The sequence below is a fragment of the Schistocerca piceifrons genome, chromosome 8 (genome assembly GCF_021461385.2).
Source record: "Schistocerca piceifrons isolate TAMUIC-IGC-003096 chromosome 8, iqSchPice1.1, whole genome shotgun sequence".
Classification (NCBI taxonomy): domain Eukaryota; kingdom Metazoa; phylum Arthropoda; class Insecta; order Orthoptera; family Acrididae; genus Schistocerca; species Schistocerca piceifrons.
The window spans coordinates 55,647,445-55,660,769 of NC_060145.1; the positions used below are offsets into that span (position 1 = coordinate 55,647,445).

The window sequence follows — 13,325 nt, forward strand, 5'->3', positions numbered from 1 at the left end:
CTAAACTTAAATGGAATATTTTTTCCTACGTATATGAAATATTTCAGGTATATGAAATACTTCAGCTGGTCGATGAAAGAAAGAAGTACAAAACTTCTCAGGGAAATTCAGGAATACAGAAATACAAGTTCCTTAGGAACGAAATAATTAGCAGGTGTAGGGAAGCTAAGGCAAAATGGCTGCATGAAAAACGTGAAAAAATTGAAAAAGCAATAATTCCCGGAAATACGGTTTCAGCCTGTAGGAAAATCAAAACGACCTTTGCTGAAGTTAAAAGAAAGGGCGGTTACATTAAGAGTACATTGGTAATTCCACTGTTACCCGCAGAGAAGAGAGCGCGTACTTGGAAAGAGTACATTAAGGGCTTCTGCGAGGGAGAAGACTGATTACATGGTAGAAGAAGGATCACGAAGTGACAGGGAAGAGATAAGGGATCCAGTATTAGATTCAGAATTTAAAAGACCTTTGGAAGACTTAAAACCAAATTACGCAGAAGGGACAGATAACATTCCGTCAAACATTCTAAAATCACTAGGGCAAGTGGCAACAAAAGTACTATTCACATTGGTGTGTACAATGTATGAGACTGGCGATATACCATCAGAATTTCGAAAAAACATTATTCACACAATTCAGAAGATAGCAAGAGGCAACAAGTGCGGGGTCTATCACACGATCAGCTTAACAGCTCATGCATCCAAGTTGCTGGCAAGAATAATATACTGAAGAATGGAAAAGAAAATAGAGGGTGTGTTAGGCGACGATCAGTTTGGCTTTAGGAAAGGTAAAGGCACCAGAGAGGCAGTTCTGATGTTGCGATTGGTATTGAAAGCAAGAATGAAGAAAAATTAAGATACGTTCATAGGATTTGTTGACCTGGAACAAGCGTTAGACAATGCAAAATGGTGCAAGATGTTTGAAATTCTGAGAAAAATCATGGATAAGCTACAGGAAAACGTTTGTAATATACAATACGTGCAAGATACAAGAGGGAACGGTAAGACTGAAAGACGAAAATCGACGTGCTCGGATTAAAAGTGGTGTAAGACAGGGAGGTACTCTTTCGCGGCTACTGTTCGATCTATACATCGAAGAAGCAATGAAGGAAATAAAAGGAAGGTTCAAGACCAGGATTAAAATTCAGAGTGAAAGGATATCAGTGATATGATTCGCTGGTGTTAGTGAAAGTGAAGGAGGACTGCACGATGTGTTGAGCGGAATGAACAGTTTAATGACTACAGAATTCGAATTGAGAGGAAATACATTACATGGTACGACGTATTGTGTCACTACTACAGTGCTGTTTGCCTTAGAATCACAGTCCTCATTTGGATATTGTGCGGATATGAGTCCGCATAGTCGCTGCAGTATGCATGGCATTTTACGTAACTTTTGTTTTATACTTGACATGCCGGTATACCATAGTTTTCATGTTCTTGAAATGTCTTTTTACGATCTGGTACGGTATGATATGGAGATGGTTAAGATTCATTCAAATGCATTACAGATAATCACATGGAATTACACAGGGTGTAAATTTAAAGTTGACGAACCAGAATAACCCGAAAAATAAGCTTTACAGGAAAAAATGTGTAGAATACAAAGCTGATTATTTTCGAGTGGGACATCTGCTGGTGCTAAAATTAGCCCTCCAACCCAGCCCCATAGGGGTGGATCGGGAGCCAACTTCAAATTTTCAAATGGGAAACCCCATTTTTTTATTTTCTTACTAACATAAAACTTCCCTATAGATGAAGAAACGTCAGGCATATACATGGAAAGTGAATCTAAATGGAATAAGAAAATAGATTAAATTTCTATCACATGGCTACAGGCGAATGCCTGATAGGTGTTTCAAGGTGGAACGCTGTCCCCTATCACAAAAATTATCGAGGTAATATTTTGTTGAATTTTATCGAGCAAAAACCGCGGAAAAAACGCCGTATCCTTAGAGAAAGAATACCACAGTGCTTTACTGGGCATGGCCTATGGGGGTGGTATGCCTTTGTCATCCTGTGACCTTTGAGCTGACTTACCAAGCCAGCTACAGAGAGACCGGACACCTACAGTTCAACGTGGACTGCGAACCATTTTTCATATTAACAGAACCTGCATAAAGTCTCCTGAAATACAGAAAATTTTTAATTTTAAACAGTGAAATGCGATACCTACAAAACATTCAAATGACGTATTGCTGTGCGCAGTTTAGAGTGAGCACTGCGCAAATTAACTATGTAGATGGCACAGTGGTTTATGTGGTGTCGCCGCCAGACACCACACTTGCTAGGTGGTAGTTTTAAATCGGCCGCGGTCCATCAGTACATGTCGGACCCGCGTGTCGCCACTGTGTGATCGCAGACCGAGCGCCACCACAAGGCAGGTCTCGAGATACGGAATAGCACTCGCCCCAGTTGTACGGACGACGTAGCTAGCGATGCACACCGACGAAGCCTCGCTCATTTGCAGAGCAGATAGTTAGAATAGCCTTCAGCTAAGTCCATGGCTACGACCTAGCAAGGCACCATTAGTAACATTGCATGCATCTATGGAGTCTCACTTATATCGTCAATAGCGATGTACCAAGGATGGATTAAAGTTAAGTATTCCAGAAGCTACGTACTTTTCTTTATAGAATTCATTACGTATCCTGTTACAGACCTATCTCTTGCCTGCTAAACGCGTGCCTTTCGGCTTCCTTTCATTGTGTCTAGGCTGTCTTGTCTACACACAACAGTTTAAGTACTGGTCTAGACTTTGGAAAGAACTGGTTCAATTCCTCAATTTGCCGTAAGGGTTTTCCGTGATTTTCCTGAATCATTTAAGGTGAGTAAAGTGATAGTTTCTTTCAAAAGGCGCGCTAGACTACCTGGTGTAATTTATTCTAATTCTATGAGGGACATCCAATAAGTAATGCAACTGTTTTTTTCTCTGCCACTTTCGGTTGAAAAAATGTTAAATTTGTTGTGGGACATCGTTGAGTAGTATCGCTTCAGCCCCTACAGTTTCACGAAATTCCGTTGGGCGAGGCGTTTGTCATAATCGCAACAAGGTGGCGCAAGCCTGTCCGATCTCCCGAGTGCCGGAAGATCACATGCAGGTGTGATTCCTGCAATGCTGGAACGTGCGGACACTCTCATTCTAGATGGTCGACAGGTCACATTCAAACACCTCGCTGCTCAACTGGACGTCACTATTGATACTACTGACACACTCGTCCACCAGCTGGGGTACTCAAAGGTGTGTTCCAGCTGGGTTCCTCGCCACTTAACAGAAGAACATAAAGAGCCACGAAACACCATCTGTGCGGAATTCCTTGCACGTAACAAGACTGATCGTGACAATGTTTTTACTTCGAACCGGAAGCAAAACAGAAATCCATGCAGTGGTGCCAGTCCACCTCCTCTTCGAATAAAAAGTTCAAAGCCACACTGGTAGGCCGGTTAAAATCGTGTACTGTGAAGATGTTATTCTGTTTGAGGTCCTCTGTCACGGTGCCACGATTAACTGTGAAGTGTATTGTCCTACCCTCAGGAAACTGAAGAAACGACTTCAGCGTGTTCGTCGCCACAAAAATGCAGACAAACTTCTCTTTCTCCATGACAACGAAAGTCTCAAGGACGTCTGAGCACTAGAGAAGATATCCCAGGACTTCATTGAAGCCGGCCGGGGTGGCCGAGCGGTTCTAGGCGCTACAGTCTGGAACCGCGCGACCGCTACGATCGCAGGTTCGACTCCTGCCTCGGGCATGGATGTCTGTGTTGTCCTTCGGTTAGTTACGTTTAAGTAGTTGTAAGTTCTACGGGACTGATGACCTTAGAAGTTATGTCCCATAGTGCTCAGAGCCATTTGAACCATTTGAACTTCATTGAACCGTTCTTCCTCATCCACCCTACAGCCCGGACCTCTCACCTTCCGACTTCTATCTGTTTGGCCCAATGAGGGATGCAGTCCTCAAGAAGCAGTACGTGAATTCTGGGCGATTATTGATGCAGCAAGACATTGGTTCCGACGTCGACCAGTAGAATGGTACCATATATATGCAGGCACTCCCGGTAAGGTGGCGTAAGGCCATCGCATTGAACTGTATGTTAAAAAAAGGGTTTTGTATTTAAAGAGTGGGGAATAATGTGTTTTATTGGAATCCTGAATAAAACCAAGTTACTTTCATAAAATAAATGTGCTACATTATTTACTAAACACCCCTCGTAGAGTTGGGTGTGTTTTTGCAAACCTAGTCATCGACAGTAGGTATATTAGTCTTAACACTTCCTGCATTCCTAATTGTGAACACAACACGTTGGCTGAGATTTTTCCATCTGTTACTGAACCCCGGTGAGTCCTTTCAGTCTTACGTTCCATAACAGTAACTTGTCTACCACACGGCCTTGGCTGAATTTCTGAAAGAGATGTGCACATTATCCTCCACAGCGCTGAATGTCTACCGCTAGCTACTCGTATGGTATCTAATCATTTTGGTATCGCAGATGTTGAGCAGAAATATCTTCATACTTTTTTTTTTAATTTTGCTTTCGACAGCAGCCACCAGTGAGGACATATTACCCTTTTGGTTGTCGGTTTGTATCTTTACATTCACCAGTTCGAGATGTTCTGGCATTTCTGTTTCCACGAGAGATTCAACAAATATTCATGACGGTGGGCTGTCTCAGATATTACCAGAAATGTTTGATGAAGAGGAGGCTGAAATTTAAGACATTACCCAGGAAGAATCAGTACGCAAGGAAGTGAGATACGGAAGTCCTAACGAACGACGAGATACGGTTGAAGTTCTCTAAGGCTATAGATACAGCAATAAGGAATAGCTTAGTAGGCAGTAACGTTGAAGAGGAATGGACATCTCTAAAAAGGACCATCACGGAAGGTGGGAAGGAAAACATAGATACAAAGAAGGTAACTGCAAAGAAACCGTGGGTAACAGAAGAAATACTTCAATTGATCTATGATAGGAGGAAGTACAAAAATGATCCGGGAAACTCAGGAATACAGAAATACAAATCGCTGAAGAATGAAATAAACAGGAAGTGCAGGGAAGCTAAGACGAAATGGCTGCAGGAAAAACGTGGAGATATGGAAAAAGAAATGATTGTCGGAAGAACAGACTCGGCATACAGGAAAGTCAAAATAACCTTCAGTGACATTAAAAGCAAGGGTGATGACATTAAGAGTGCAACGGGAATGCTAAGGAGAGAGCGGATAGGTAGAAAGAATACATTGAAAGCCTGTATGAGGGGGAAGATTTGTCTGATGTGATAGAAGAAGAAACAGGAGTCGACTTAGAAGAGACAGGGGCTCCAGAATTAGAACCACAATTTAAAAGAGCTTTGGAGGACTTAAGATTAAAGAAGGCAGAAGGAATAGATAAAATTCCAACAGAATTTCCAAAATCATTCGAGGAAGTGGCAACAAAAAGACTATTCAAGTTGGTGTGTGGAATGTAAGAGTCTGGCGACATACTAAGTGACTTTCGGGGAAACCATCATCCACTCAATACCGAAGACGGAAAGAGCTGACTAGTGCGAGAATTAGCGCATTATCAGCTTAACAGCTCATGCATCCGAGTTGCTGACAAGAATAATATACAGAAGAATGGAAAAGAAAATTGAGGATGCGGTAGTTGACGATCAGTTTGGCTTTAGGAAAAGTAAAGGCTGAGAGAGGCAATTCTGACACTGAGCGTAATAATGGAAGAGATGAATACACTAAACAGATTCAGAAGCATGTAGGTTGCAGTAGGTTCTGTGAGATGAAGAATCTTGCACAGGATAGAGTAGCGTGGAGAGCTGCATCAAACCGCTCTCTGGACTGAAAACAACAACAACAACAATGGAAGCAAGACTAAAGCAAAATCAAGACAGGTTCATAGGATTTGTCGACCTGGGAAAAGCGTTCAACAATGTAAGATGTTCGATATTCTGACAAAAAGCAGGTGTAAGCTATAGGGAAAGATGGGTCATATACAGTATGTACAACAGCCAAGAGGGAATCATAAGAGTGGACGACCAAGAACTAAGGTCTCGTATTAAAAGGTTGTAAGACAAGAATGTACCCTTTTTCTAGGCGCTACAGTCTGGAACCGCGCGACCGCTACGGTCGCAGGTTCGAATCCTGCCTCGGGCATGGATATGTGTTTGATGTCCTTACGTTAGTTAGGATTAAGTAGTTCTACGTTCTAGGGCACTGATGACCTCAGAAGTTAAATCCCATAGTGCTCAGAGCCATTTGAACCATTTTTTGGATGTACCCTTGCGCCCCTACTGTTCAATCTGTACATCGAAGAAGCAATTATGAAAATAAAAATAAGGTTCAGGAGTGGAATTAAAATTAAAGGTGAAAGGATATCAATGATACGATTCGCTGATGACATTGCTATCCCGAGTGAAAGTGAAGAAGAATTAAATGATCTGCTGAGCGGAATGAACAGTCTAATGTGTACAGAGTATGGATTGAGAGTGAATCGAAGAAAGACGAAGGTAATGAGAAGTAGTAGAAATGACAACAGTGAGAAAGTTAATATCAGGATTGACGGTCACGAAGTAGATGAAGTTAACGAATTCTGCTACCTAGGCCGGAAAATAACCAATGACGACAGAGCAAGGAGGACATCAAAAAAAGATTAACAATGGCAAATAGGGCATTCTTGGCCAAGAGAAGTCTACTAATATCAAATATCGGCCTTAATTTGAGGAAGAAATTTCTGAGAATGTACGTTTGGAGTACAGCATTGTATGGTAGTGAAACATGGACTGTGGGAAAACCGGAACAGAAGAGAATCGATGCATATGAGATGTGGTGCTACAGACGAATGTTGAAAATTAGGCGGACTGATAAGGCAAGGAATGAGGAGGTTCTGTGCAGAATCGGAGAGGAAAGGGATATGTGGAAATATTGATAAAGAGAAGGGACAGGATGATATAACATCTGGTAAGACATGAGGAAATGACTTCCATGGTGCTAGGGGCAAAAACTGTAGAAGAAGACAGAGATTGGAATACATCCAGCAAAAATTGATTACGTAGGTTGCAAGTGCTACTCTGAGGTGAAGAGGTCGGCACAGGAGAGGAATTCGTGGCGGGCCGCATCAAGCCAGTCAGAAGACTGATGACAAAAACAAAAAAAAAAAAAAACAAAAAAAGTTAAGGTCGAAAATACAGTGATGATTGGCTGGTGGGATATCCCTGAAGAGGTTCCTGTGAGCTAGGAAATGCAGCAAATTGCTAAGCAGTTAATTGTAATCTCTGTATCTGTTTCCGTCTGGAAGCTTCGTCTTAAACGGCGAGTCGATCGCAATCTTGAGCGGTTGAACATCCCGCTTTTTCGTCGCAGTACGTGGTTTCATCCTGGTACTCTGACTGACGGTGGGAACGCGGGCTAGCCACTTTCACTTGGGAACCTGGCTCCGCTATGGGCGTGTAGCCAGCCATTCTCTAACAAAAGGCTAGCCCAGACTGCCTCACCGATTGCAATGATAATGATGGAAAAACCGGAGACATAGCAAGTGGTGAAAAACCGAGTGAGTAAATAAGTCTTCTGCTCGGCAAGTGGAAGGATGTGGTACGGCCGGCCTGAGTGGCCGAGCGGTTCTAGGCGCTACAGTCTGGAACTGCGCGACCGCTACGGTCGCAGGTTCGAATCCTGCCTCGGGCATGGATGTATGTGATGTCCTTAGGTTAGTTAGGTTTAAGTAGTTCTTAGTTCTAGGGGACTGATGACCTCAGAAGTTAAGTCCCATAGTGCTCAGAGCCATTTGAACCATTTTGATGCAGTAGGGGATAAGAACTCATAGCGAGAAGAAATTAAACCTAAAAAAGCTCTCCGCTAGCCCGGAAGTGCGAGCGGCAGAATTTGTTGATGGAATTAAATCCGTTGACGAGGAGGTGTTTGAGGTTACAATGACAGTCGAAAGCTTTATGATGAGGCTGCTTCAGGATGAAACAAGACAAATTTCAAAAAGAAAAAAAGGAAAAGAATATTAAAACAGACAAGCAAGTCGCTTTCTGAGGGAATGCAAGCTCGGGAAGAACAAACAGAAAAAAAGGTTCAAATGTGCGTGAAATCTTATGGGACTTAACTACTAATGTCATCAGTCCCTAAGGTTACACACTACTTACACTACTTAACCTAAATTATCCTAAGGACAAAAAACACACACACACACACACACACACACACACACACACACACACACGCCCGAGGGAGGACTCGAACCTCCGCCGGGACCAGCCGTACAGTCCATGACTGCAGCGCCTCGGACCGCCCGGCTAATCCCGCGCGGAAAGAACAGACAGAGTCTGACAGTGTGGAACCAGTGTGATTCTCCGAAACTGTGGAATCTGTCTCACTTAAACGAACTACGGAGAACGTAAGTAACGAAACAGAGCGTGTGCAAATTGTTGAGCCATTAGAGCCCCAAACATCAGTGACACGAGAGCTATTACGAGAGAATCGTGGTTAGTCATTGAGATCCGTGCCCGTCAGTGGACAGGACTTTCATGATAACCGTTTCTCCTCACTACGGACATTCCTCACCTATTCTACAGGTGAAGACCACGTCACAACCTGGGTAGGCCAGTTCAGATACAGTCTACCAAACTCTTGCCTGGTACAGAGAAAATTAGAGTTTATGAGCAGTCACATTAGTGGAGACGTTTTCACGAAGGTACCACAAGACACTGTGCCAATTTCGCGGAATTCGAAACAGAAATTATGAAATTATACTGATCGATCACAGGACAAAACAGGGTAAGATTAAGTATAAGGCCCCAGCACTGGAAGCAACCTGCTTCGCTTCCTATTCACAGTCTCTACACAATATCTTACAGCAGCCATATTTTTTATCTTTAACTGTAGAAAGTTTGCCTAATCCTCTTTTATCTTTTTTGAAATTAGAGCTTTGACGGATCAGGTCGTGGGTTGGTGGAGGCAGAGAGGGCATGGGGCCGCAACCCGCCGCCTGGCCCCAATGTCTCGTCGCTCCCGTTCCTGGGGATGTGGTCTAACGGATGAAAACTTCGTTTTAGAGTTACAGATGCAAAACACAATATTTTCTTTTTGAGAATTTAACACACGATGGCCGTGCCACAAATCAAACAGTGCCCGTCGGAGTCGACGACCGCGCAGTTGGGGCATTTCGGTGTGTCGACCAGGTGAACAGATTGCAGTCATCGACGGTTCGGGAATTTGCCGATCACCAGTACACACCGCAGCACACGTATCTCCATAGGGAGAGAAGGGAGACGAACCGTTCTCCAGATTCTCTCCCACTGTATTGCCGGGTACTTTTGTTTCACCACATTGCGAGGGTGTTGCTGAAGGGAGCTTCGATATATATATATATATATATATATATATATATATATATATATATATATATATATGCGGGAAACCACCTCCATTAGGACCTTGCCTAGTAAGGCGGTGCGGGTCTCCCGCATCGTTCCCCTACGCTCTGTAAAGAAGCATGGGACTTCATTTCATTTATATATATATTAATTTCCATGTTAGAGCTTATTTTAGTGTCGTCAGTATGTACTGTACTTCTTCGATTAACCGCCATGATTTCATACGGGATACTCTACCTGTGCTGCTAGAACATGTGTCTTTACAAGTACGACACAACATGTGGTTCATGCACGATGGAGCTCCTGCACATTTCAGTCGAAGTGTTCGTACGCTTCTCAACAACAGATTCGGTGACCGATGGATTGGTAGAGGCGGACCAATTCCATGGCCTCCACGCTCTCCTTACCTCAAGCCTCCTGACTTTCATTTATGGGGGCATTTGAAAGCTCTTGTCTACGCAACCCCGGCACCAAATGTAGAGACTCTTCGTGCTCGTATTGTGGACGGCTGTGATACAATACGCCATTCTCCAGGGCTGCATCAGCGCATCAGGGATTCCATGCGACGGAGGGTGGATGCATGTATCCTCGCTAACGGAGGACATTTTGAACATTTCCTGTAACAAAGTGTTTGAAGTGACGCTGGTACGTTCTGTTGCTGTGTGTTTCCATTCCATGATTAATGTGATTTGAAGAGAAGTAATAAAATGAGCTCTAACATGGAAAGTAAGCGTTTCCGGACACATGTCCACATAACATATTTTTTCTTTCTTTGTGTGTGAGGAATGTTTCCTGAAAGTTTGGCCGTACCTTTTTGTAACACCCTGTGTATATATATATATATATATATATATATATATATATATATATATATATATATATATATATATTTAGTTGTGGGCAGCCTGGTGTCCGGCAAACGATCCTAAATGTAACTGAAATCGATAAAGAAGTCCTGAAAGTGTGCGAGAGGTGCCGCAATTTGGCCAACGGTTACTGGTTCAAAATGGTTCAAATGGCTCTGAGCACTATGGGACTTACCATCTGAGATCATCAGTCTCCTAGAACTTAGAACTACTTAAACCTAACTAACCTAAGGACATCTCATACATCCATGACCGACGCAGGATTCGAACCTGGGACCGTAGCGGTTCCAGACCGAAGTGCCTAGAACCGCTCGGTCACACCGGCCGGCTTGACTGGTTCATGGAGTGGATGGGGGGAAACTTCGTCGAATTCAGTGCACTTTAATGTGACGTGCTCAGATCCCCAAATGTGTTGCATTGTACTAGAAAATATCGCACACGCCCTGTTCTTCACTTTAACCAGTCAGATGTCTCCTCCCTGTGGTGGCGACAAGGTATCGTAGTGGATTTGAGATAGGTCAGCACTCACTGAATGTTCGAAGGCTGCCAGTGACCTTGACAACGGCAGTGAGGTGGCTGTGCGAACAGGCCCGGACACGCAACTGCTGGCGAGCTGGAATGAACAAGACATTCTTTCCTCGCCTTTCGGCACGCCCGGTCGGCGAAGCACTGCGCTGACAGAATGGACGCACACACCCTCCCTGCATTCTTTCCCAAACAATTTTACAGAACTAATTGTTAAAATATTGATTTTCAAAAAATGGTTCAAATAGCTCTGAGGACTATGGGACTTCGAGGTCATCAGTCCCCTAGAACTTAGAACTAGTTAAACCTAACTAACCTAAGGACATCAACCACATCGATGTCCGAGACAGGACTGTTCAAATACGACTGTTGTGTGAATGGTGTTCATTTGACAGCCTGGCCCTACCGCTCCCAAAGCACATAGCTCACTGGCCATTTCAGTTAATGCAGACAGAGTTAGAACTATAAGAGTACCCTTTAGCACGAAATATCGTTTCATTTTGTCGCCTTCCCTCGGAAGACTACGCAAATCTCAGGTGCAACTTCCACGTTACCTGGAACAATTACGTTTAACTTACAAGGAAAAAGGTCCATGAATCTGTTGATTGTTCTGATTATTGGTTATTTAAATGACAAACAATGACAGACTGAATGCGAAAAAGCTGTTGACAGGATGCTACACTACGTGATCAAAAGTATCCGGACACCCCCCAAATACGTACGTTTTTCGTATTAGTTGTATTGTGCTGCCGCTTACTGCCAGGTACTCTATATGAGCGTCCTCGGTAGTTATTAGACATCGTGAGAGAGCAGAATGGGGTGCTCCACAGAACTCACGGACTTTGAAAGTGGTCAGGTGATTGTGTGTCGCTTGTGTCATACGTCTGTACGCGAGATTTTCACACTCCTAAACATCCCTAGGTTCACTGGTTCCGATGTGATAGTGAAGTGAAAACGTGAAGGAACACGTAACAGCACAAAACCGTACAGGCCGACCTGGTCTGTTGACTGACAGAGACTACCGACAGTTGAAGAAAACCGTAATGTGTAATAGGCAGACATCTACCGCGACCATGACATAGGAATTTCAAACTGCATCATGATCCACTGTAAGTACTATGACAGCTAGGTGGGATGTGAGAAAACTTGGATTTCATGGTCGAGTGCCTGCTCATAAGCCACACATCACGCTGGTAAATGCCAAACGACGCCTCGCTTGCTGTAAGGAGCGTAAACATTGAACGCATGAACAGTGGAAAAACGTTGTGTGGAGCGAAGAATCACGGTACACAATGTGGCGATCTGATAGCTGGATGTGGGTATGGCGAATACCCGGTGAAGTCATCTGCCAGCGTGTGTAGTGCCAACAGTAAAATTCAAGAGGCGATGGTGTTATGGTGTGGTTATGTTTCTCATGGAGAGTATTGCACCCCTTGTTTTGCGTGGCACTACCACAGCACAGGCCTACATTGATGTTTTAAGCACTTTCTTGCTTCCCATTGTTGAAGAGCACTTCGGGGATGGCGATTGCATCTTTCAACACGATCGAGCACCTGTTCATAATGCACGGCCTGTGGTGGAGTGGTTACACGACAATAACATCCCTGTAATGGACTGGCCTGCACAGAGTCCTGATTTCCTGATTTGAATCCTATAGAACACCTTTGGGATATTTTGGAACGCCGACTTTGTGCCAGGCTAGACCGACCGACATCGATACCTCTACTCAGTCAGCACTGCGTGAAGAATGGGCTGTCATTCCCCAAGCAACCTTCCAGCACCTGATTGAACGTATTCCTGCGAGAGTGGAAGCTGTCATCAAGACTAAGAGTGGGTCAGCACCATATTGAATTCCAGCATTACTGGTGGAGGGCGCCACGAACGTGTGAGTTATTTTTAGCCAGGTGTCCGGATGCTTTTCATCACATAGTGTATACGTGGTGACCAGAACAAGTGTTCCCGTGATGACTGTAGAATCTGTCAGTGTTGATACGAGAAGATTCAATCTACCAGTCTGAGGTGGAGAAAGCCCTGCCCTTGACAGTGGACTGCGAAAGTCTGCAACCAGTTATTTGAAATAATTGATTTATTATCTCCGTAGTGATAGCACTGTGGGTAGGCTAAAGTGATCAACAACTAGTGGTTAATGCTGGGAATAAGAAAAATGGTTCAAATGGCTCTAAGCACTATGGGACTTAACATCTGTGGTCATGAGTCCCCTAGAACTTAAACTACTGAAACCTAACTAACCTAAGGACATCACACACATTCATGCCCAAGGCAGGATTCGAACCTGCGACCGTAGCGGTCACGCGGTTCCAGACTGAAGCGCCTAGAACCGCACGGCCACACCGGCCGGCCTGGGAATAAGAAACCCCACTAATACACTACAGATAGCTCAGTGGGAACGCGGACATGGTCATGTCTTGTGTAAACTTGTGTAAGACTGCAGTCTACGTGGGCATGTTGTAGTTTGCGGGTGATCATCTCTGATACTCGTAATATAGTTTTGTACCCGTTTACTGAATTAATGGAAACGTTTATCGCCTGCATCTCGTGGTCGTGCGGTAGCGTTCTC

General features: G+C 43.9%; 1 protein-coding gene across 1 annotated transcript in view; it reads right to left on the reverse strand.

Annotated features, from left to right (window-relative positions):
* The window catches only part of LOC124712071 (extensin-like), a 145,463-nt gene extending 138,024 nt beyond the window's left edge, over positions 1-7,439 (reverse strand). Inside the window, exon 1 of the mRNA XM_047242365.1 lies at positions 7,345-7,439. Within this exon, the coding sequence (XP_047098321.1) occupies positions 7,345-7,439 (95 nt within the window). The remainder of the gene's footprint in view (positions 1-7,344) is intronic.
* Between the last annotated feature and the right edge of the window lie 5,886 nt (positions 7,440-13,325).